This window comes from Anastrepha obliqua, chromosome 4 (assembly GCF_027943255.1).
Source record: "Anastrepha obliqua isolate idAnaObli1 chromosome 4, idAnaObli1_1.0, whole genome shotgun sequence".
Taxonomy (NCBI): domain Eukaryota; kingdom Metazoa; phylum Arthropoda; class Insecta; order Diptera; family Tephritidae; genus Anastrepha; species Anastrepha obliqua.
In genome coordinates this window covers 52857382-52884974 of record NC_072895.1, presented here as the reverse complement: position 1 = coordinate 52884974, position 27593 = coordinate 52857382, and the positions used below count along the sequence as shown (strand labels likewise).

Here is a 27593-nt window from a genome sequence, read left to right as displayed (position 1 = left end):
TTGTTCTTAGTTCACGCCGTGAAAACACCGCGTAACATGCCATCAACATTTTTATACACCAATTTAAAATGCTTATGCCCTTTAAAATTTAACGAAAACTTACAGTTCGTTTGCGAGTGAACTGCTTGAGTTCGAATATTCCGAAATATTTTGGCGAAACGTCATCGCAAAGAGAGTAAGTAAATCTTCTATATATTTTTTTCTATACGTATGTATTATTTATATGTTTGAGAATTAATTTTTGTAAAACACTTTTATTACAAACATTACCAACTGTGTCTGGGCCTTGCTCATAAATTTGATGTTTCTTCTCATTTGACAATCAATGTTGCTAGTAACATTTCACTTTAAGTCGAATGCATGTTGCTGGCGAAATTGCATGGATGTGAAGTTAGTACTAGACATAAGTAACATACATATGTTTCGAATATCAAATAAAACGAGCTTAAAATTAGCTAAATTGAATCTTAACTGGGAGTTTTGAAGTATTTCGACGGTTAAGTCAATTGAAGAGTAGTAGTTTTCATAGCTAATATCAGCAAATTTCTCAACCCAAGAATGAAAATCTCATCAAATGCCATATATCTATTCCAAAGCTTAGCGTGTGAGGTAAAGTTAAAAAAAAAATACATCACTATATTCCATTGCATTCCTTGCATCATTCGCAAGTATGCCGGTTTCGTCTTCCGCAGCCATTTCAACCTACCGTAACACAACCTATTGGTCCGTTCTCTTGATTGTCGATGTGGATGTAGGATTTTTTCCGAGTTTTCGTAAGTACTGTTTTACATTTACATTTACATATGTACACACCATATACTTCGAGTGGCACATCAAAGATCTCGCAGAAGTCAACCCATGAGCTTTCAATGTTTTTTTTTAATTACAATATAATTAAAAAAATTCACCTATTTGAACTTTATTATTAAATAATTACGAATTTTATTATTTTGAAATAGTTTTGAAAAGAAGTTACCGAAATGTGGTTTTAAACCCCGAAGCTAACCCACTTTGATGACACCACTGCACTGATAAATTTGCACGCCCCAAATCAACTCAAAACATTGTTGCATTTCAATAAAAACTGCATCGTCTACGTTGACATCGTGCATTAGTCCCGTGAAATTCGCATGGATGAATTGTTGATATCCTACAATTTATATATTTAGTTAAATTTGGTTGCTCCAAGCGCGAACACATAAGATAATAGTACTGTGATAAGAGATTTTGTTGCATCTGTGACTACTTGTATTTACATATTATTTACGAGAATTTTGGTTTACATATCAACTGCAAACCGAACTTTACTTGCCAGCCAACTTGAAAATGTTATCAATTCGAAGTGCACGCAATGCCGGAGTCGTACGAGTAATAGCGTCAAGGTGCATTAACGTACGCAAACAACAACATCAAGTACCACGAATGCAAGTTGCGTTACAATCGACTGTTGTCAATGTCAAGGTGAATTATTGGTTTTTTTTTTGTGTTTTACTGACAATGGTTATACGAGCGTAGCTCAATAGGACTTTAGAAAACCCAATAAATGACGCTCATTGCAACGTAAATGGTTACTAGATATTTAATAAATGATAAAATGTTTGGTTTAATTTATTAATTTTTATTATCGATGATACAAATGTGGTGATCAAATATTTATACCTATTTTAAAGATCTGAAATCGAAAGAGATCAAAGCTGAGTTGCATGAAGTTTGTGGCATATCTGTGGCCCGTTTTTGAAACTTTTATCGATCAAGTTCTCGGTTGGAATAGTCACTGTCACTTGTTAAGTTTTTGTAAAAAAATTAGTCGAATTGATCAAAAACCGTGGCAGTCAATTGACGCAGTCCATTCCATTCCAGTACGAATAATCGATCGAAAGGGTTTTTGTAACAAAGAAAACTAAATTTTATCGCTCATTACTCTCAGTGGACTTTGAAGTGGTGTCAATGCACATTTGGTTTGTCGTATACTATACACACAGTGTGTCAAGAAAATGTTTGGACATATGAAGATAATTGATAAGATGGATTTGGAGAGCCTTTCAAAAGGATTCCATTAACTTGCATCCAAGGAAAGAAAAAAAATATAAAATCAAAACGAATGTATCTCTTAGCTGTCAAGAAAGTGTTTTTACGCATCATTTGCGGCATCGTTCGCTAAGGTAATGTGATTTACCGTTATCTCTCTGAGTTTTTACATACGCATTAGTCACCAATCAGTCATAAAATGATGGTAAGAGTGCTTTGTTGATCAATGCCTTGTTGATGCCTGGGCAACGGACATCGTTTGAGCTATCGGTCAGTCTACTATAATTATTCAATAGGAAAAAGTATGCAACAGCTATCAGAAACATTTTATTAAACCTGGCAAGTTATTTATAACATAATAAATCGTGCATAAAATGAAAATAGGCTGGAGTCAAAACCTGCAAGTGGAAGGTTGCGGAAAATATCTGCGGACGAATGTATTTTGTTGAGAAAAGCAGCGCAAACCCTCAGATTTCGATGAGAGTGGGGCCGAATTTTGTATGAAACAGTCCGACGAGTTTCACAAAAGTACAATTATACCTCACGAGTTGCTCGAAAGAAACTTTTGTCCTCTCTACAGCTTATTGAAAAGCGGTTATCTTTTGCTAGAATGCACCTATGTACCTAGTTCAACCAGATAGCTACTGCAATGATGTGATATTCTGCGATGAGACTAAAATCATGCTGTATTACAACCCCGGACCCAATAGGGTGTAGAGGCAGCCATTAAAAGCAGTGGGAATGAAGAATATTATTTATACCAATAGTGAAATTTGGCAAACTTTCAGTCATGGTATGAGGAAGAGGATGGATGATTTGATGTTTCATTGTTTACAACAAACCTCAATTTAAATTCTACCAGGATAATGATCCAGAACATACACTACTTACTTTTATATTGCAGTAAAATATTGGACACACTAGCTCAAGGCCCAAATATTAATCCAATATAAAATGTGTGGACATATTTAAAAAAACGGCCAAAAAACAAAAACACTCAAAAGCCAAGCAGAGCGGAAAGGCCTTATTTGCGAATGGCACAAGGTACTTCAGGACTATAACGTTTAAGAATTTATAACTTCCATTTCTACTATTCGCTTATAAATTATTTGAGTTAGTCAAAAAAAAAAGAAAAAAATTAAAACAGACCATGAAAGATGCATATTTTTTTAAGCTATTTGCTTGAATTTAAGTGGACATAAAATGGACATACAATTAATTAATTAAATTTTATATGTGAATTAAAAATATGTAAAATAATTAAATACTGGAATTCTGAATAAAGACATTAGCAACGGCTGCAACACATAGATGTTCCAACAACCATACTTTAGAGCCATTGGCAGTGTACTCATTTAGCAAATGGGACTTTAATGAGCTGCTTTCCCAAACGCAAATGTCGGGCATACTTTGATGTATTTAGCACAACACAAAATGACTGCACATTTTTGCAGATGTATAGATAGTTATTTTTCAATATTAAAATTTCTGTATACACATTTTGGTTTTCAGGCTTACTCTTCTCAATGTTGCCACAAAAAATTGTTGATTCAATTTTAAGTATTCTATGTCCATTTCTCTCACTAAACGACACTTTTTCTCGAGCAATTTTGTCGATTTCTTACAGAAAGGGGTTACTGCTCTTACGCATGCAACTCTTTGCAATTAGGTAAGTGAGTTTTTGCGAAAGATGAACATCATTCGAGGTGTGTTAGAGAAATAAGAAAAGGAAATTAAATAACAAAGATTTGTAAACAATATGGAAAATTAGGCTAAGTTAATGTAAACAGAAACGGTAGTACAAAGTAAAAGTCGTTTATAAACAAAAAAACTAAAACGAAAACCTCAACGCAACAGGTATTAGTGCAGCCTTCCCCAATCTAGAGAAAGAAGTGAGTCGAGTACGTCAGCTATATTGGCAGTTATAAATTTGGAAAGGTAGACGACTTCATCGGGAACCAACGTCAATACAATAGCGAAGTCAGCTTTGAAGCCCAACGGAGAATCTCACTTGCCAAAAAGTACTACATTCGACTGAGTAGACAATTAAACAGTCTAGTCGAAAAAACCTCATTCTGTAGTTCTCGTCATCTCTATCATGCGGGTCCATTTGTAGGCGCAGCTGTATGAACGATAACAACACCTAACGCGACGGCGAGAGAAAAATTCCGGGGCTCGGCGAATATCTTAGGCGATAGAGCATTGAGCTGCATGACATAAGAGTTAAGACATAATACAGCGAATAAAGATTCAGCGCCTACGCTGGTTAGGTCATGTCGTACGAAGGGCTACAAACGCTCCAGCACTGAATGTATTCAATGTGATGCTGAAGGGTAGTGGCAGAGGAAAAGTAAATACTCCACTGCGTTGAAACGATCAATTAGAGAAGGTACTTGGCATTTCTAATTGGTATCGGTTAGCACAATTGTCTAAAAGGAAAGTACTGGCGCGCTTTGTTGAGCTCGGCCAAAACCGCTTAGACGGATATTGCGCCAGTAAAGAAGAATAAGAAGAAGAATAGGGATTATCAAATTCACTTAGAGAAAACTCAGTAGCTGATAACGGAATACTTAAGTGTCTGTATTCTCTCAAAAGCTATAGAGTACAGTTTTAAATTTTGCATGAAAAATTGGACGTCAGATAAATTTGGTTACAAAGCCACTCAACTTTTATGAACAAAATGGTGAAAGGTATTGAAAATTTAGCGAGTGACAGTGAATCTCTTGATGCGTCTCAAAAGGAGTAGTTTTCTGGTGTACATCATAAATAACAACAGACAGGGATGTATACACTTATACCTAGAGTTTCTTTAGTTATTTTCGAGTCAGAATCGAAAAAGATCAAAAATGTTGCCTTTTCTACATTTGTCCAACTTTAGAGATTATTTATTGCTGATTTCTTTAATAGTTACTATGAATTTAAGAAAAAGTTTAAAGTTTAAATACCTCCCCTTAATTACTAAGGCATTCACCATGTTCACCAATTGTTAAGAATAAAAAGAGGTATTGAGGGCTTTCCGATATCCCTTTTTTACGTTGAAAATAAGTGTATAGGCCTAAACAAATTTAATGAACTATTTTCCTTTATTTTTCTTATATTTTTCCGTATTAACTGACCTCAGTACTTGAACGTATTTTGGTCTATTATTTTTTAACTAATTTTAATTTAAATTTTTTGTTTTACGTTTACTTTTCAATAGACTCACAATATAGACAGCAAATCATTTGTGGATTCTTTGGATGCTGAATGGCAACAGGCGCTACCCTACAAAACCATACCAGGCCTCACCAAATACCAAATGGTGCGTGGCTTTATGAAAGGCGGTAAGTTTAGAATTTAATAACTTTTGTTCTTCTCATAACGAACTCTGTGATGCTTTTCATTTTTTAGGCGACTTTGTTGATATGTCGCTGAATGATTTGCTCCTAAAATGTCGCGAACGTTTCGGTGACATTTTTCGCATGGCTGGCGTTTTTGGACAGCCAACCACAGTAGTACTTTTTAATTTAACCGATTTTCAAAAAATATTTCGCACTGAGGGTGTTTGGCCTATACGACCCGGCGGCGAAGTGGTGGAACATTATCGTCTTGAGCGAAAGGACGGATTTTTTAGTACAATGCTTGGCCTAACCGGACAGTAAGTTAAATACGGATAATGAACGAAATCGTTGATATATAAATCATTACGCTTTTTAAATTGTTTCTCACTTGGATAGCGGCGAAGAATGGGGCAAATTCCGACATGCTGTGAATCCCGTTTTAATGCAACCGAAAAATGCTAAGCTCTACTTGAAACCCATGCAAAAGGTTAGCTTGGAATTTATACAGAGGTAATTACAAAATATCTGCACACGGGATTTGATTGAGAAAAATATGTCCGTACTTAACATATTATTAGGTTTAAGTTTCTCTTGAGGCTCGTTTGGGCTAAAAAAAAAATCCTATAAATCTAAAATTGTACAAGGTGTGGAAATATAGGGATCAAATGGAAGGCTACATTGCATATAAAACGAAGAATGACAAGACAACAACTTAAAGGAAATTTTTCATGGGTTTTCTATAGAATAACTACGAAAAAATTAATGTTTCATTTGATATGCTTATTTCTGTACCTTAGGACTTTTTTGTGACACCACTATCTTTATTCAAACTTTAAGGTACCTTAAATTCGTAACGTTTTACAAAAAAACTAAAAACTTAATTTTGCAGCATATGAACTGTAACCTGAAACCCAGCCTTACATATACTTGAAAAAGAATTGTAGTTTTTACTCCGACCTAATCGTAGTGAGTAAGTATGTATGTTTATTCTTCCACAGAATTCGTGACATACGTGATCCGCAAACCCTAGAGGTGCCAGACAACTTTGTGAAGGACATCAATCGACTCGCCTTCGAGTCAGTCGCAGTGGTGGCTCTGGATCATGAATTTGGTTTGATTCGCAAGAATCCCGACTCAAAAGAAGCCGCAATGCTCTTCGATAATTTAAACGCTTTTATGAAATCATTCTACGATTTAGGTGTGAAACCATCACTTTACAAATACATAAAAACACCCACATATCGACGCTTCGAAAAATCGATGGACTCAATATTCGATATAACAAGTAGATTTGTCAATGATGCTTTAGTACGCTTGGAACAGAATCCTTCAAAAGAGGGAGAAGAACGCAGTGTGTTGGAGAAGCTTCTGAAAATTGATCGCAAAATTGCTATCATAATGGCAATGGATATGCTAATGGCTGGTGTGGATACGGTAAGTCATAGTTGTGCCAACAATTATAGTACAGAAGCTCATTCTTCTCAATTTTACAAATTCTCACAGACATCTTCCGTACTAGCAGCCGTCTTTTTGTGCATTGCTAAGAATCCAGAGAAACAGCAAAAGTTACGTGAAGAGCTTTTGAATGTGCTGCCGCACAAGGATGACCACTTCACCATAGAGAACATGAAAAACTTGCCTTATCTTCGAGCCTGCATCAAGGAGGCGTTACGTATCTACCCACTTGCTTTTGGTAATATACGTGAAACCGGCTCTGACTTGGTATTGGGTGGTTATCAAGTGCCAAAGGGTACACGTGTTTTTATGCCTTCCAATATGCTATTAAATGAAGAACAGTTTTTTCCACGAGCGCAGAAATTTTTACCCGAACGTTGGTTACGCCATCCGGATGAATCGACGACGACCGAAAGCGAAAAATTAGTTGCTGATAATTTGAACAAATTTATTTATTTGCCATTTGGTTTCGGACCACGTAGTTGTGTGGGCAAGCGAATTGTGGAACTGGAGTTGGAAATGTCATTAGGCAATGTGGTGCGACACTTCCAAATCGAATTCAATCACCCATCGGATAAGCCTTTTGTAAACCATTTTCTTAGTACGCCACGCATTCCAATGAAATTTAAGTTTATTGATTTGAATTATTGAGAGATTTACTTGTATGTATAAGATTATGTGTATGTAGTGAACTGATTGAATGTTATTAGATGCACAACTAAGTTTTCGCTATTTTTTTTAAGAAAATACAACCTTATTCTGAAAAAATGGTTACAAGTGAATCATTGAAAGTATTGCCCATCGCTGGCTAGTACTTTTTCCCATCTTTCTGGTAGATCTCATATACCGTCGCGGTAAAACTGTTCATCTTTTGCATCCACGCATCAAGCCATTTTTAGATGTCTTCATATGAATCGAACTGCTGGTCAGCTAGGATTGGAACAGGTGATAATCGGACGGCGCAATATCTGGAGAATATAGCGGGTGGGGTAGAATTTCCCATTTCAGTGTTTACAGGTAGGTTTTAACGGGTTTGGCAACGTGAGACCGAGCGTTGTCTTGCTGTAGAATCACTTTTCCATGCCTCTCCGCGTATTGCGGGCGCTTCTCTCGCAGTGCTCGGCTCCATCGCATCAATTGAAGGCGATACGTTTACAGTGAGGTAAAAAATTTATCTCGCCCAAAAGTTGACGGGCGCTTGCTTTTTGGTCTTCTTCTTCTTCTTGATTGGCGCGATAACCGTTAGAACAATAGAAAAGTAAGTCACTTTGTCATTGAAACTCACAGATCGCAAAAAAAAACAAAAATCAGCTTTTCTCCTGCTGTCAGCAAATTTGGACGCGCCACGGTTTTATGTGGTTTTCCAGCAGTTTGACGTTAGCTGGAACTCCCTAAGTACTTTTCCGAGACCCATTCACACCAGTTCCTTCTTTACTTTACTTCAGGTCGTTAACCGTTTATATCAACTCATGTAGGATATTTTGTGTGGTTACATTCCACGTAATTCAAGAAAGTTATAAAAAAATGTCTAGCCTTCTTTTAGAGGTCGGATGCAAAAGGAATATACATAGGTAATATTAAATTAAAAAATAAATAAAATTAATGATTTTTATTCACTTTTTCATATTGATTTTGAAGATCATACGCAATTCAAAATACAGGTATTATTATTTCAAAGAAAAGAAAAAAAAGGAAATCTACCCAGCATTGAACTCAGTTCTGTTTACAGATGACCAATAACAACAATTTTATTATATTACTTAGCAAGAAATTTTATCAAATATACATACATACATATATACAAATATATATAATACTGCATGCACTCGTATACTTACATACGTATGTATATATGAGGTGATTTGATATGCAGACCAAAATATAAAAACACAGCTCAATACGACTGCACTTTTTGATTGGAACAGCTAAATAAAAAAGGCGTGTGTTCATTACATGGAGAAAATGCGCAACACCGTCAAAAAATCAACGGAATCTTTTAGCAACACCAAGTTCTCATTTTATTGATTTTGTTTTGCAATAAATGAATATTATACACAAATAATGAACGCCCGAAAAAAATAATCAAAAAAATTCACAATTGTCAAAATTGGTCCTCATGCTGATCTGCTACCCATTATCGCGCGGGGTATGTACATACTATATACTCATAGTATGTACATCTTTTGAAATAAAAAAAAATGTTATTGGCTTATGCAACAAACAGAGTCACCCGATATATTTGCACACAAAAAAGCTAATTGCGTTTAAACTGTTGTCAGGGGAGGCGAACAAACCAGTTTCCAAGGGGGTTGATGTACTAAAATTTTGGCCCTTCTATCGTTTGGGCCACCTGCGAGTGGCATTACGTTTATTATTGCGACAGTGTTGAGATCAAATAATAGACAAATTTGCCACAATGCAAGCAAAAGCGAAATGTTTAGTTCTTGAGTGGATTTATTTATTTTATTTATTTATTTAATTTAACTCAAACACACAACCATGGGTTATTTTTATAAAGATTTACCTTAAGAATAGCTTACATATTTAAATCCTAGACTACAAAAAATCTTCTTTATATAAAAAATGAATGTTTGTCTGTCCTCGATGAACTCAATAACTACTGGACCGATTATTATAAAAATAGGTATATACCCATGTATATGTATTTTTTCACGAAGAAGGTTTGTAGAATATGCTCATTGCTGCCACTTGACACCAGGTGGCGCTGCAGAGTAGCAACTTCGAAATAAACAAAATCAATAAAATGGTTTAGAATGAATTGAATATTTGTGTACTGATTTTTCTTTAAACTTATTTTTCTTAAATTTAGTTTAGTTGTTGGCGTTGCAACGCGCGCCGGGTACAGCTGGTTAAAAATAAAATTTAGATAAAAAATGAAATTACAGTTAGTAGTAAAAAAGTTGAAACTGTAGAAGGTATTAAAGAAAAAACGAAACATAATATAGTAGTAGTAAAGGTAAGGATTGAAGGGAGTTAATGAATTAGAAATTATTTGCCGCCGTAAAAAATCGCGCAAACCAACTAGATTTTTTTATTAAAACAAAAACGGCTTTTGAGGAATATTTTCGCCTTAAATTTGAAAAATGTAAGATAAAAACTTCAAAATGCGTCTGAGCTTAGTCTGTGCTCTGTTTCGTTGCTTCCACCTGCTGATTCTATTCTAACTTTAAGTCTTTCTATTGGAAATTTTGTGCCTCCACAGAATTCTATTTGACACGTGCGCTGTGCCTTTGCTGAAGTTTGAGCTAAGGGGTCTCCAGTTACTAAGTCGGTTTGCTAGGAGATCAAAATGGGCCTAGGTTTCTTTAGATAGGTTGAAAATGGGGTGGATTCAGTTTATTTGATGAAATTTTTAAGGTAGAGGGATATATTTATTGGATTGTGGTGTTTTAAGTAAATAAAGAATACATAAAATTTGTATTTAGTGGGTAATTTTTTTGATCGATAAAGGATTGATTTTTATAAATACAGTAGGTTCTGTTTTTATGCGGCTTTTTTTTATGCGATTTTGAAATAGTGCGGTTTTTTTTTTAATTACAAAATGCATGTCGACCTATCGGGAATTGTACATATAAACAAGATTCTTGATCAGACGTGTACATTTCCTCAAGTGACGAAAGTGATTTTACGCCAAATCCTAAACGAACGCGCAACATGCGGGAATGGTCTGATTCTATTTCTGACGATGTAAATTTATTTTTCGATTCTGACGTTTCTTAAATAAAGATATCATTTTCAAAAATACGATATTTTGTTTATGCGATTTTATTTAATTATTTCAGATTCATGCGGTCTATGGAACGTATCTATTTATAATATGGGACTAGTGCCCTTTTTTATGCGATTTTATTACATTATTTCAGATTTATGCGGTTTTAGCACTTTTGAAACGTATCCATAGTTTTACTATACAACTAGTAGCTTTTTTTATGCTGTTTTTTTTATGCTGTTTCTTGCGGAACGTATCTACCGCATAAAAACAGAACCTACTGTATAACCAAAAACCAATATCCAGCATATGTTATGCCAACAAATTATACTAATTAGTTTAAGTGCAAGTTTCAAATAGCTCAAAAATTGATGCATTTTTTTTGATGACGATGTTTAGAAAAAAGGACGGTAAAAATGCGCAAGATCAGCAAAAAAAAAATATATATATCAAAAATTAGCACGATTTTCAGCAGCTTGGGACTTGCATTTATTACACCAATATTCAATGGACTACAAAACTGCATACTCGGAATTTTTCTACAAACTTCCTTAAAAAGTGTGATAGGTGGGTAGGTAAAATATTTGAAGTACCACTCTAGCATTTCCCAAGTAGCACGAAAGTGTCGTTTTGATATCATTGTAAGGCCTTCAATAGGTCGTCGTAGCCAAATGGATTGGTGCGTGACTACCATTCGGAATTTAAAGAGAACGTAGACTCGAATCTCGGTGAAACACCAAAATCAAGAAAAAGTTTTTTCTAATAGCGGTCGTCCCTCGACAGGCAATGGCAAACCTCCGAGAGTATTTTTGCCATGAGTAAGCTCCTCAAAAACAAAATATCTGCCGTTTGGAGTCGGCTTAAAACTGTAGGGTCCTCCATTTGTGGAACAACATCAAGACTCACGCCACAAATAGGAGGAGGAGCTCGACCAAACACCCAGAAAGGGTGTACGCCAATATGTATTAGTGGAGCGTCTGGAGCGTTAAAAACACTAAAACCTAGGATGTCTTAGGGACTAGATGAAATTAAATTATCTTTGCGAAAATGTGTTGTGAATAACATAAATAATAATCTCTACCTATTTAAAAGTTGTGTATTTGATTTTTAAATAACAAAAATTTATGATTGTAACAACTTATGTGCTATAATGCAAATAACATTGTAGAATTTATTTGTTTTGTAACAGAAGTGCAAGCAACTGAAAAAATAAATAGATTATGGATAATTAAATGTTAAAAAAAAAATATTATGCAAACTATTTGTTTATTTAAATAATTAGCATACAAAAAGAATAAAAAGTTCTTTTCTGTTATTATAGCATAAAAGTAAAATCGAATTAATTATTAAAAACAAAAAAATTATGACTATTTAAAAGAAAAAAATTAATTAACAAAAAAATTTGTCTATTGAAAAATTTAAATTTGTTCAAATATCATCTTCAATTTCACTGATGTTAATCATAGTCGTTACATTTAGACAGCTGTCGTCGTTGCACTGTAGGCATGCTACACTGCAGTATAATCCACTTTTTCGGCATCCGCATGCAGCTCCACATCCTTTTTTGCAATTGCAAAATAACATTTTTAATAAATTTTCCGGAGCAGGTAATTGATTGGTAAATATTGGATGATAGGTATTATTGGAATAGTTCCATCCCCAATTTTCGATGATTAAATCATTCCCTAACCACATCTGGATTTGAAGGTAAGCCCGTTTTAAGTGTTCAAATGCTGCATCCGATTTGGGAGGTAACGAAGATAAAAGAACACTTGTGTCTTTGACAGTTGCTTTGATGAAAGAATTGAACCTGAATGTATTCAAATCTGTCATTTTTGCCGAAGCACCATACAGTCCCAAAATACATGTAATACCAGCTTGAAATATATTATTTGCATCTTCATGTACATTTTTAAATACTGCTGCTTAGTCATGTAGATCATTCCGCTTCTCAAAATTTTTGATAAACTTAATTCTCCCTTTATTGTAAAACGCAGAAGTAGTATCACAGCCCGTGAAAGCATGTAAAAATAGAACATGTTCTTTACATGCTGGTAGAGATTTTTCTAAACTTTTCGATGAAAATATTTGTTGGTTAACTTTGTAAATTCCAATCCCCCATACGAACGGCAGCAATGAAGTCTTTCAATATTGTTACCATTCGAAAATACGTAATCCATAGCTTTGATGTTTTATTTTTATTTTCAAGCTCAACTAACTTATCTTCAAAAATTCTACTCAGCATTTGAAATCCTTGGTTTTCTGTAATTTCATTGTAATTGAACATTTCAAAAATCATCGATATTTCTTCGTCATTCAATACATTTAAAAAATCCGCATTATTCTTCTTCAGATCTTCAAAATTTAATTGTGATAAAGCTTGCTGCAATAAGGTATGAGCACGTACTGCTCTAGCATAGGCACATCCTGACATTATGTGATCAAACGTATTTTCTGCATAAATGGTAGAAAGAACTTCTTTTATGAAACTTGCGTCAGAAATATGCGAGGTTTTCAAGTTGCTCCGATAACTAAACACTTTTGCAAAATTTTGGAAGTTTTAAATAAAATCACAAAATTTTCACTATAACGTATTCACAACATTCACTCAACACGTGTCACTTATAACTGAACTAGGCAGAACAAATTTATAGTACGCCGCAGCTGCCGTTCCCCTCTTCAAGTTTGACTACCTGCTCAAGGTCTCTTCGACCCTTCAAATAAAATGGAACTTTAGGAAGATGTTTGTCTTTATCTATTTAAGTAAAATTTAAAGTAGAACTAATAAAAAATTATTTCAAACTAAATATTATGCTCCCATATATATGAATTTTTCATATTTTTTTTTTTAAACAATGAAAAAATTAATTGCACAATATAATATTGGTAGAAGTTACAATTTAGAGCATACAAAAGAAAATCCTGTTGGTTACATGGCAATTCATTCAGTCCCTATGAGATCCGAGGTCAAAACCCCCGGGCGGTCCACTATATAGAACAGGCAGATATCTACAGCCAGTCAGTGCTGTTGATGTAATGGAGAAGATTGATTGAATTTAAGTTGGTGCACTGCCCCTGGCTGTCGAAAAAGAAGTGTTGTATTTTTGTGAAAGTTTATTTAATTAATTTTTTTGTTTGCTCGCACAAATAAGCCATAGTTATTAAGCTCACTGTATGTACTTGGATGTTTAACAAAGTTCAAGAATAATAATTATAAACAAATATATTTTCAAGCTAAAGCAGGTGTCGAAAATATTTACCTGAATAGAGGGAGGTGAGCCTAACAATTGTTTCTTGTTTTTTTTGTTTCAAATAACAAAATTATACAACCCTTACTTTATATAATTTAATGTAATTTAAATGTATAATAAATTTTTAAAATATTTATTTCTTGTTCGTATTTTCTTTTAAAATGTAAAAAATCCGGAAGCAGTCTCGTGCATTTTATGTGTCTCATTTACTTATTTTTGATTGATGGGCCTTTTCTGTTGCATTCCCCTTCTACGAGTGTCCGTACGTCCATTTATATTGCAACTAAAGCTGATGGCTATTGGCAGTTTTATCAGTAGTGTTGTTGCTGCTTGTCGACTGCTAAGCTGATTTTTGTTGCACACTTTACTCTCTCCAAACAAATAAATTAAATTTATGTGTTTTTTGTGAAATTTATAACCCTAGTTTGGCGAACGAATTGGCATTCGGTGGCACGTTCCTACGTACGTTCGTACATAAGTATGATAACGCAACATTGTTCTGCTAAATTCCTGTAAATTTTTGAATGATTCGCATGCCAATTTTGATTTGTGAAGGTATTTCACGTACCAGCCTCCCCGAAGTGTTTAATTTTATTTTTATGTATGTATATGTAAAAACATGATACGATACACAACGTAAGCAATAAAATTTTTACTTTCCACATTTTTATCGATATATTTTTCACGGAAGTCATATAGCGAGAAACCCCCATTAAGGGGCCAATTTTTGTATCGTTCATGAATTAAAATGTACGCATATTAAGTAATATCGAAATATTTAGAAGCCTATTTAGAGAAGTTCCATTACAAGCATTTCTGACGTAAAAGAACTTTTGATTTCGATTTTCATATGAATATTTTTACTTTATTTGCTTTTGTATTTAAAAAAAAGTTATAAATACATTTCACTTACAAATTCTATATAAAAATTTTCCACCTTGAATAAATCTCAATTATTTTCAGTTTACTTCTTTTTATACTCAAGCCCATAAATAAATCAATTTTCATTTACGAAAAAGGCAAAAATACTTGGTAGGTAGCCGCTCACACACACACTTATATGCTTTATACATACGAGTACATATACTCGTATAGTTAGAGCAAGCATCATCGATATTTTCCATTAACTTTCACTGAATACGTACAGCAATATTTGGTGTACATAACTCGAAAAGTTAATGCAATACCGCTATGAAAAGTAGAGAAATTACTGAGCATAGTCTTAACAATTATTAAGAAAACAAAGGTCTAAGTCTGTGCGTGTTTATGAAAGATGACCAAAAAATTATTTAATAGAATTTTTTAGCAAAAAATTAAAATATTTCATAAGCATATTTTATCCTGAAAACTGAAAAAGAACAATTAAAAATTTATTTCACTTAAAGAATTTTCAACATATTAATGTTGAATATTTTATTAATATTGAAAATATATTAATTTTAATATATTTCTTATAATACCCAAGCCTGCAAATACTAAACTACTTTTCCCAAAAATTTAAGGTAAGGTCCAAAATACTTGGACTACTTAACATGAAATCGCTCATGTTTAGGAAGGACGTATCGTACTATCGCGACCTAAGGCACTTAGCGATGACTCGTCGACTCGTTACTCACAGTTATTGTTAGTATGAAAAACACACCCTTTAAGTTAACAGGCGTGGGACTGTTTCTGTAAGACAACACACATCGCTAGAGTTACGAAAGATGCTTTAAAAGCTAAAAAATATCCAAATATAGGACAAATATCCCATCCCATAGACTAAACCGGCTTCCTAGTGCCTTTTTTTCTTTTTAAAGTAAAAAAATTAAGGTGGCCGTAGAAAAACTTTCTGAAGATAAACTTATGTAAAATTGTTTCAGTTGCATAAAGGCGGTATATAAACAATGTGAAAAGTGTGTTGAACTTGCGTGGGATTACATTAAAAATAGAAATAATAAAGCCATACTTTTCACTCATTAAATGCCTTAGGCTGCGAACTTATCAGCCGTATCTCGCATAATGCTCTTCTCATGTAGTGCGACACTTTTGCGCTTCGTATCATACAAAGAAATGAAATTTTAGAAACGAATAAAATGAAATGAAAATATTCTCCGTTTCTCTTTGTTGACTTCCATTGTAATCACTCTGTTACTCACAACTGAATGGGACAAACAAAAAACAGCAAACGATTTTTTTAGTGTGGAATGTTGATAAAGAGTAAATAAAAAAAAAAAAAAAAATAATTGGCGCGTACACTTCTGTTAGGTGTTTGGCCGAGCTCCTCCTCCTATTTGTGGTGTGCGTCTTGATGTTGTTCCACAAATGGAGGGACCTACAGTTTCAAGCCGACTCCGAACGGCAGATATTTTTATGAGGAGCTTTTTCATGGCAGAAATACACTCGGAGGTTTGCCATTGCCTGCCGAGGGGCGACCGCTATTAGAAAAATGTTTTTTTTTATTAATTTTGCTTTCACCGAGATTCGAACCAACGACCTCTCTGTGAATTCCGAATGGTAATCACGCACCAACCCATTCGGCTACGGCGGCCGCTGATAAAGAGTATAAACTTTAAATTGCTTGATTGATACCGCAAAAATAATGGATTTCTTTTTCCTCAACCTAATATGTATAATAAATTAGTGATTCCAATTTGGTTTTGTCACACGAAAGTTTGCCTCATATGGCCTTTTTTATTTGGTACAGTTTTTGTGTACATTTTTTTAATATGCAATTTAATTATATTTTAATGACAAATATCTACAATCTCTGCTTTAAACAAAAATACAATTTTTTACTTCTAAGCAGTTTCTGGGATTGAGATATAATTTTTCCATATTAATATTCCTAAAATTTATTACTCTCTTGCACTTGGTGGATTAAATACATGTTTGTGTCAAATTATAAAATCTTGAGCGCTTAAAAACAGGTTTTGTTTCCTATATAATTCCCAATATAATAATATTGTTATATTCAATAGCGGCGAGAGCTTGAATGAAGAGAACATCATAACTAAGTAATCGTGCTTTAATTAATCTATTTCAATTAAGCAGAAATATTATATATGTTGAAAAATTTCTTAGTAGGAAACTAAACATTGATGTATAGTTTAAACCGGGTTCGTCTTCTCTACAGCATAAGAAAGCGCTTTTGAGCGTTTTTGGTGATTTTTTGCACTTGCATGTTTTTAAGATAAGCCATTCTTGTAGCAAAGAGCGTTAGGTGTGTCCACATAAATTAAGAAACATAGGCGGAGAAATATTTTATTTTAAAGGAAGGATGAAAGTGATCTGTTTTATTTAGCATAAAAACTAGTAAAATATTTGGGAATTTAATTTGTGTGCGACAAACCGTTCCGATGTGTGTTGTGACGGTTGAAATTTTTGTTGTTGAATAGCTCAAAATTGCTTTTGCTTTTCAAACAAAAAAATGGAAACTAACAGTCAATTTAAAGGACAGGTTTATACTAGAAACTTATAGATGTAGTCAAATTTGTAGTAACACCACCAGTACGTTGTACCAATGTGTGTCATCATTATGGGTCATTCAGTAATATACGAGGAGTGTTACAGAAGAAAGGTGGCTTTTAGTACATAAGAGTATGTACACACCATATGGTTCGAATAATATATTACCAAATAATTAAATTAATTCACCAATTTAACCTTTATTATTATACTAGCTTTACCCCGCGGCCCCGCTCGCGTAGTAGTTTTGAGGGATTTAGGCTATGTATGTATATAAAAGAATTACAAAACAATAATTTCATAGAAAATAATTTTTTATTAATAACACCAATCAGAAAAATATCAAGCAAAATTATTTTTATTAATTTTCTATCTTTTTGAACTTTGCATTTGGGTCATAGTTGAACAGCTTATGCGGATTATGAAGTCGAGAGTGTGCTATAAATAGTGGGAAATAGGAAAAACTAAGATTTTTTAGATTAAATTTAAGCAAATATTCGATTATTAGTGACGAATGAGAGTGGTAACGCGGCCTGGGGGCTGTGGGAAGGGAGTTCCATCATAAAAACATGCCTATAACCTTCATTGGGTGAAAATACGAATGTATAAAAATGTTTACGTCATTTGGTGTTGTCGTTTCGTAGTGATGCGCGGACAACGTACACACATTCACCTTTATAGTAACGATAATAGGTATATAATAGGTTGGGTCGATTTGTTGGGAGACAAAAAATCGCCCATTGCTCTGTGAAAATCATATTCTAGGTATCAAAATAAGAAACTTTGCCGAAGGAACCATACCTCTAAAACGAATTCTGATGTCCCCCAATTTGGGTCGAACTTTTTAGTTTCTTTTCTATAACTCACTTAAATTAATTTTTCCATTTACATATGTTCTGACTAAATAAATTTCTTAAGAGAAAAAATAGATATTATTATAAATAAATAAAAATAAAGAAAAAACATAGCCATTTAGCTGATTTTTTCATGTAAAGGCCAAAAATGGTGATATTTTTAAATTGGGGGACATCAGAATTCGTTTTAGAGGTACGGCAAAGTTTCTTATTTTGATCCCTAGAATACGATTTTCACAGAGCAATGAGCGATTTTTAAATCGACCCGCCCTAGTATATAAATACTGCTACGGTGAACGAGAACAAAACGAAGTACCTCCTGCCATCAAACAAACAGTCGGCGCACTCGCGTATCGGCACCCACGTCACTGTTGACAGCTATGTTTTCGCGGTTGTAAAATACTTCGGCCTTGAAATCCAACATAGAATCTCTCTTGCCAACAAGTGCTACTGTGGACTAAGTAGGCAATTGAGTAGTAAAGTCCTCTCACGACGAACAAAACTAACACCCTACAAGACTCTCGTCATGCCCGTATGGCGCAGAAACGTGGACTATGGCAACATCCGATGAAGCGACGCTTGGAGTGTTTGAGAGAAAGATTATGCGTACGATTTTTGGACCTTTGTACGTTGGCAACGGCGAATATCGCAGGCGATGGAACGATGAGCTTAATGACGGCATAGACATAGCGCAGCGAATAAAGATCCAGCGGCTACGTGGGCTGAGTCATGTCGTCCGAATGGATACAAACGCTCCGGTTTTGAAAGTATTCGATACATTACCAGCTGGTGGTAGTAGAGGAAGAGGAAGGCCTCCTATGCGTTGGAGAGATCAGGTGGAGAAGACTTGGCTTCACTTGGAGTGTCCAACTGGCGCCGGTTAGCATGAGAAAGCACCGACTGGCATGCTTTGTTAATCTCGGCCAAAATCGCTTAAGCGGTTATCGCGCCAATCAAGAAGAAGAAGATATAAATACTACGAATTTTAAAGTTTTGAAATAGTTTTCAAAAACAGTTGCTGAAATGTTGTTTTGAACCTCGAAGCTAACCCACTTTGATGACACCACTGCACTGATAACTTTGTACGCCCCAAATCAACTCAAAACATTGTTACATTTCAATAAAAACTGCATCGTCTACATTGCTATCGTGCAATACTCCCGTGAAATTCGCATCGATGAATTGTTGTTATCCTACAATGTATATATTTAGTTAAATTTGGTTGCTCCAAGCGCGAACACATAAGACAATTGTACTCCGATAAAAGATTTTGTTGCATCTGTGAATACGGGTATTCATTATTTACGAGAATTTTGGTTTTGATATACGCATACGTGCACACACACAGATACATACGTACATACATACATGCATATCAACTGCAAGCGGAACTTTACTTGCCAGCCAACTTGAAAATGTTATCCATTCGAACTACACGCAATGCCGGCGTCGTACGAGTAATAGCGTCGAGGTGCACAAACGTACGAAAACAACAACAGCAAATACCACGAATGCAAGTTGCGTTGCAATCGACTGCTGTCAATGTCAAGGTGAATTATTGGTTTTTTATTGTGTTTTACTTACAATGGTCGTACAAGTTTAGATCAATAGGACTTTAGAAAACGCAATAGATGGCAACGTAAATGGTTACTATATAATAAGTGTTCAGATTTTTAGCTATATTTCTTTTATTAATTTTTGTTATCGATGATACAAATGTGGTGATCAAATATTTATATTTTAAAGATCTGAAATCGAAAGAGATCAAAGCTGAGTTTCATGAAGTTCGTGGCAATGTGGCCCGTTTCAGTGCGAATACTCGATCGAAAGGGTTTTTGTAACAAAGAAAACTAAATTTTATCGCTCATTACTCTCACTGGACTTTGAAGTGGTGTCAATGCACATTTGGTTTGTCGTATACTATACATACAGTGTGTCAAGAAAATGTAATTGATAAGATGGATTTGGAGAGCCTTTCAAAAGGATGTCATTAACTTGCATAGGTACCACCAAGGCAAGAAAAACAAAAAATACAAAATCAAAACGAATGTATCTCTCAGCTGTCAAGAAAGTGTTTTTACGCATCATTTGCGGCATCGTTCGCTAAGGCAATGTGATTTACCGTTATCTCTCTGAGTTTTTACACATGCGTTAGTCACCAATCAGTCATAAAATGATCGTAAGAGTGCTTTGTTGATCAATGCCTTATTGATCAAAAATGACTGGAAAAGGGATATCGTTTGAGCTAACTCGGTCGGTCTACTATAATTATACAATAGGAAAAAGTATGCAACAGCTATCAGAAACATTCTATTAAACCTGACAAATTATTTATAACATAATAAATCCTGCAAAAAATAAAAATAGGCTGGAGTCAAAACCTGCAAGTGGAAGTGGAAATTGCTTGAAGTGTATATTGTTTGTGCTTTTTAAGCGAAATAACTTCCATTTCTACTATCTACTATTCGCTTATAAATTATTTAAGGTAGTGAAATAAAAACAAACATTTAAAGCAGATCATGAAAGATGCATATTTTTTCAAGCTATTTGCTTGAATTTCGCTACTTAGTAGATATCCAAACACTTTCTTGACCAACTCTATATAGTTGAATACTTTATAGTTGAATACTTATAACTCTTTGTCTCTTTGTTTAAGTCAGCAGGTGTTATCAGTCCAGTTACCATGTCCTACTGCGTTATTGTTTTCAAGTTTGATAGAAAAATCATTTTCTACTTGGTTTTTAATATCATTATACAATTTCTGATAATTGACCACACCTGTTATCATTATTGGTGGTGGTCGACGTTCCTTTGGTGCCGAATTTACATGCAAAGATTTTATTTCGTTTTGATGTGCCGTTTGGGAGATTGGTAAAGATGGCAGAATTTCGGGTGATGTTTCTGCTTTGCGCTTCTTGCTTGGACGCCTTTTCTTAAGAATCCAATCAGTTTCACGTGCTAATTCCTCTTCGTCGGTATGAAATTCCGACAATTATTTAAGTGAGCAACTACGGCTAAATCGATTGATAGAATCCAGCCTATGGTTTTAAGTAATGGAACAACCAAAGTGGGCGCAAAATTTGAAGCCATAGGTATGAGCATTACAGTATACCAAGACTGACGAAATCCTAGATGAGGTGTGCGAGAGAACTAAGAGAAGGAAATTAAAATAGCAAATATTTGTAAACAATATGGAAAGTTAGGCTAAGTTAATGTAAACAGAGACGGTAATACAAAGTAAAAAGTCGTTTATAAACAAAAAAATTAAAACGAAAACCTGAAGACAGCAGCTATTAGTACAGCCTTTCCCAATCTAGATAAAGAAGTGAGTCGAGTGTGTCAGCCATATTGCACCTCAGTAACACCGACACTCTTGGCAGTTATAAATTTGGAAAGGTAGAAATACAATAACAACGTCAGCTTTGAAGCTCAACGGAGAATCTCACTTGCCAAAAAGTACTACATTAGACTGAGTAGACAATTGAACAGTAAACTCATAAAGTCCTCTCTTGTCGAACTAAAACCACAGTTCCACTTGTCGAACTAAAACCTCTAGTTCCCGTCATCTCCCTCGTGCACGCCCTATTATAAGGCGCAGCTGTTTGAACGATAAAAGCACCTGACGCGACGACGTTTAGGGTGCTCGAGAGAAAAATTTCGCGGATGAAATCCGGGGCTCGGCGAATATCTTAGGCGATAGAGCATTGAGCTGCATGACATATGAGTTAAGACATAATACAGAGAATTAAGATTCAGCGGCTACGCTGGTTAGGTCATGTCTTACGAAGAGCTACAAATGCTCCAGCACTGAACGTATTCAATGTGATGCTGAAGGGTAGTAGGAGAGGAAAAGCAAATACTCCACTGCGTTGGAAGGATCAATTAGAGAAGGGACTTGGCATTTCTAATTGGTATCGGTTAGCACGATTGTCTGAAAAGAAAGTACTGGCGCGCTTTGTTGAGCTCGGCCAAAACCGCTTAGACGGATATTGCGCCAGTAGCGAAGAATAAGAAGAAGAACAGGGATTATCAAATTCACTGAGAGAGAACTGAGAAGCTGATAGCGGAATTCTTAAGTTTCTGTATTCTCTCAAAAGCTATAGATTACAGTTTTAAATTTTGCATGAAAAATTGGACGTCAGATAAATTTGGTTACAAAGACACTCAACTTTTATGAACAAAATTGTGGAAGGTATTGAAAATTTAGTGGGTGACAGTGAATCTCTGGAGGCGTCTCAAAGAAGTAGTTTTCTGGCGTACATCATAAATAACAACAGACAGGGATGTACACTAATACCTAGAGTTTCTTTAGTTATTTTCGAGTCAGAATCGAGAAAGATCAAAAATGTTGCCAAATCTACATTTGTCCAACTTTAGAGATTGTTTATTGCTGATTTCTTTAATAGTTACTATGAATTTAAGAAAAAGTTTAAAGTTTAAATACCTCCCCTTAATTGTTAAGGCATTCACCATGTTCACCAATTTGGCCGCCATGTAATTTTTTTATTTAAGAATAAAAAAAGGAGCACTGGAAAACTGTTCACGTCGAATCAAGACGATATATGCCTTTTCATTTTGATGGCTTTACGATATCCCTTTTGTTTACGTTCAAAATAAGTGTATAGGCCTAATCAAATTTAATGAACTATTTTTCTATATTTTCTCATATTTTTCTTATATTTTACCGTATTAACTGACCCAAGTACTTAAACGAATTTTGGTCTATTATTTTTAAACTAATTTTAATTTCAATTTTTTGTTTTACGTTTACTTTTCAATAGACTCATAATATAGACAGCAAATCATTCGTGGATTCTTTGGATGCTGAATGGCAACAGGCGCTACCCTACAAAGCCATACCAGGTCTCACCAAATACCAAATGGTGCGTGGCTTTATGAAAGGCGGTAAGTTTAGAATTTAATAAGTTTTGTTCTTTTCATAACGAACTTTCTGATGCTTCTCATTTTTAGGCGACTTTGCTAATATGTCGCTGAATGATATGCTCCTAAAATGTCGCGAACGTTTCGGTGACACTTTTCGCATGGCTGGCGTTTTTGGACAGCCAACCACAGTGGTACTTTTTAATTTAACCGATTTTCAAAAAATATTTCGCACTGAGGGTGTTTGGCCTATACGACCCGGCGGTGAAGTGGTGAAACATTATCGTCTTGAGCGAAAGGACGGGTTTTTTAGTGAAACGGTTGGCCTGGCCGCGCAGTAAGTTGAATACGGATAATGAATGGATTTTTTGATCTATAAAGCATTATGCTTTTTAAATTATTTCTTACTTGAATAGCGGCGAAGAATGGGGCAAATTCCGACATGCTGTGAATCCCGTTTTAATGCAACCGAAAAATGCTAAGCTCTACTTGAAACCCATGCAAAAGGTTAATTTGGAGTTTATACAGAGGTAATTGTAAAATATCTGTACATGGGATTTTAGTAAGAAAATTATGCCCATACTTAACATATTATTAGGTTTAAGTTTCTCTTGAGGTTCGTTTGGTTTCAAAAAATCATATAAATCTAAAATTGTACAAGGTATGGAAATATAGATATCAAATAGAAGGCTACATTGCATATAAAACTAAGAATGACAAGCCAACAACTTTAAAGGAAATTTGTCATGGGTTTTCTACAGAATATCTACGAAATTAATATCTCATTTGATATGCCGATTTCTGTAACTTAGGATTTTTTGTTTGTTGGAGGATGGTTCCATGTTTAGAAGTCCACGCAAGTGGGGAAAGTTACTTACCGCCATTCACTTGGGAGTGGTCTGGACGATTCTTCTGCATAAGGTTCAAGCAGCTCACAACATCCGAGATTAGCCCACGTATCCTCTGGGTAGCTTCCGAACAGCCGTTCGGGAGTGAGCTAACGTGAGAAGGCGAAGCATCCCAGGATAGCTGGTTGTGCGCTGGGTTTGGGACCCGCCACTTAAAGATTCCTTCTATGAGCGCTTGCAACGTTCCTACGAGCGCTGCCACGATATAAAACATAATACATAAAAATCGTGCTTGGCGACTTCAACGCCAGGGTGGGCGAGGAGGGAATTTTTGGTCCTACAGTCGGAAAATTCAGCCTGCACAACGTAACATCTGGTAATGGACAGAGGCTGATCGACTTCGCCGGGGCCCGAAACATGGTAGTCTGCAGCACCAGATTCCAACATAAAAAGATACACCTGACTATCTCCTGATTGAAAAACGCGAAGCCAGAGCGATCATGTTGTGATAGATGGAAGACACGCTTCTAGTGTTTTATATGTGCGTAAGATCCGAGGACCCAACATGGACTCGGATCATTACCTTGTTGCAGCCAAACTGCGCACACGCCTCTGTGCAGCAAAAAACGTACATCTACCTACGCAAAGAATGTTCGACATTGAAAAGCTGCAATCACAACAGATAGCCGGAAGATTCGCCACTCTACTCTCACTCCTGCTCTCAAAGAGTACTGCCTAACAAACCGGCATGCACGAGCGAACCGGCAAGCCCGAAAAAACAGTTGGTACGACGAGGAATGCCATGCTGCCACAGGAAGAAAAGATGCTGCCTAGCCGCTAGCCGACCATGACGAGGAGAGAATAGCGATAACGCGGCTAAAGAACAATAAAGCCGCGGGCACTAACGGACCGCCAGCTGAGCTATTCAAGCACGGCGGGACGGAGCTGGTAAAGTGCATGCATCAGATCCTATGCAAAATATGGTCGGATGAAAGTATGCCTGCCGATTGGAATTTAAGTGTGCTTTGCCCAATCCATAAGAAGGGCGGTCTTGCAATCTGTGCCAATTACTGCGGGATTAGTCTTCTAAATAGCGCATATAAGGTTCTAGCAAGCGTATTGTGTGACAGGCTGAAGCCCACCGTCAACCAACTGATTGGATCTTATCAGTGTGGCTTTAGACCTGGAAAGTCTACCATCGACCAAACATTTACAATACGCCAAACCTTGGAAAATACCCACGAAGGGAGAATCGACTCAAGCCATATTTTCTTCGATTTCAAAGCTGCATTCGACAGTACGGAAAGGAGTTACTTGTATGCCGAGATGTCTGAATTTGTTATCTCCACAAAACTAATACGGCTATGTAAGATGACGTTGCTCAACACCAGCAGCGCCGTCAGAATTGGGAAAGACCTCTCCGAGCCGTTTGATACCAAACGAGGTTTCAGACAGGGTGACTCGCTGTCGTGTGACTTTTTTAACCTGATGTCGGAGAGCATCGTAAGAGCCGCAGAACTTAATCGCTCAGGCACAATATTTTATAAGAGCGTACAATTGTTGGCGTGTGCCGATTGTATTGATATCATCGGCCTTAACAACCGCGCTGTTAGTTCTGCCTTCTCCAAACTGGATAAAGAGGCAAAGCGAATGGGTCTAGTGGTGAACGAGGACAAAACGAAGTACCTCCTGACTTGAAACAAACAGTCGGCGCACTCGCGTATCGGCACCCACGTCACTGTTGACAGTTGTAATTTCAAGGTTGTAAAGGACGTCGTTTATTTAGGAACCAGCATTAACACCGATAGCAATATCAGCCTTGAAATCCAACGTAGGATCTCTCTTGCCAACAAGTGCTACTTTGGACTAAGTAGGCAAATGAGTAGTAAAGTCCCTTCTAGGCAAACAAAACTAATAGTCTACTAGACTCTCATCATGCCCGTCCTAACGTATGCCGCAGAAGCGTGGACGATGACAACATCCGATGAAGTGACGCTTGGAATGTTTGAGAGAAAGATTCTGAGTAAAATTTTTGGACCTTTGTACGGTGGTAACGGCGAATATTGCAGGCATTGGAACGATGAGCTGTATGAGCTTTACGACGACATAGACATAGTGCAGCGAATAAAGATCCAGCGGCTACGTTGGCTGAGCCTTGTCGTCCGAATGGATACAAACGCTCCGGCTTTGAAAGTATTCGATGCGGTACCAGCTGGTGGTAGAAGAGGGAGAGGAAGGCCTCCTCTGCGTGTGAAATATCAGGTAGAGAAGGACTTGGCTTCACTTGGTGTGTCCAATAAACGACTGGTGCGCTTTGTTAAACTCGTCCAAAATTGCGTAAGCGGTTATCGCGCCAATTAAGAAGGAGAAGAAGGACTTTTTGTTTTTGTAACCAAACTAAAAAACAAGCCAAGTCTCCCAGAATTCCAAGTTCTACTCCGACCTAATTGTGGTCACTTGAGAAAACGTTATTAGACAAATAAGAAAATGAAAGTAGTTAAAGGTGACTTTAAAGTTAGGATTAATTTAGCTGCTCGGTTAGTTAAGCTCACTACTTTTATTCGTTAGACGTGCCTTAATGGAAAGTAAGTATGTATGTTTATTCCTTCACAGAATTCGTGACATACGTGATCCACAAACCCTAGAGGTGCCAGACAACTTTGTGAATGACATGAATCGACTCGCCTTCGAGTCAGTCGCAGTGGTGGCTCTGGATCATGAATTTGGTTTGATTCGCAAGAACCCCGACTCAAAAGAAGCCGGAATGCTCTTCGATAATTTAAACGTTTTTATGAAATCATTCTACGATTTAGGTGTGAAACCATCACTTTACAAATACATAAAAACACCCACATATCGACGCTTCGAAAAATCGATGGACTCAATATTCGATATAACAAGTAGATTTGTCAATGATGCTTTAGCACGCTTGGAACAGAATCCTTCAAAAGAGGGAGAAGAACGCAGTGTGTTGGAGAAGCTTCTGAAAATTGATCGCAAAATTGCTATCATAATGGCAATGGATATGCTAATGGCTGCTGTGGATACGGTAAGTCATAGTAGTGCCAACAATTATAGTACACAACCTCATTCTTCTCAATTTTACAAATTCTCACAGACATCTTCCGTACTAGCAGCCGTCTTTTTGTGCATTGCTAAGAATCCAGAGAAACAGCAAAAGTTACGTGAAGAACTTTTGAATGTGCTGCCACACAAGGATGACCACTTCACCATGGAGAACATGAAAAATTTGCCTTATCTGCGTGCCTGCATCAAGGAGGCGCTACGTATCTACCCACTTGCTTTTGGTAATTTACGTGAAACCGGCGCTGACTTGGTATTGGGTGGTTATCAAGTGCCAAAGGGTACACGTGTTTTTATGACTTCCATTATGCTATTAAATGAAGAACAGTTTTTTCCACGAGCACATGAATTTTTACCCGAACGTTGGTTACGCCATCCGGATGAATCAACGACAACCGAAAGCGAAAAATTAGTTGCTGAAAATTTGAACAAATTTATTTATTTGCCATTTGGTTTCGGACCACGTAGTTGTGCGGGCAAACGAATTGTGGAACTGGAGTTGGAAATGTCATTAGGCAATGTGGTGCGACACTTCCAAATCGAATTCAATCACCCATCGGATAAGCCTTTTGTAAACCATTTTCTTAGTACGCCACGCATTCCACTGAAATTTAAGTTTATTGATTTGAATTATTGAGAGATTTACTTGTATAGTATGTATGTATAAGATTATGTGTATGTAGTTAACTGATTGA

The 27593-nt window shown here is 36.0% G+C and overlaps 1 protein-coding gene across 1 annotated transcript; it reads left to right on the top strand.

The window, feature by feature from the left end:
• Positions 1-1138: 1138 nt before the first annotated feature.
• LOC129244146 (uncharacterized) lies at positions 1139-27593 on the top strand. The gene is made up of 12 exons (XM_054881762.1): positions 1139-1461; positions 5228-5351; positions 5419-5665; positions 5745-5858; positions 6347-6782; positions 6852-7452; positions 19298-19635; positions 22867-22990; positions 23057-23303; positions 23383-23496; positions 26428-26863; positions 26933-27593. The coding sequence occupies exons 1-12, from the start codon at positions 1327-1329 to the stop codon at positions 27533-27535; spliced, it is 3519 nt and encodes a 1172-aa protein (XP_054737737.1). The 5' UTR covers positions 1139-1326; the 3' UTR covers positions 27536-27593.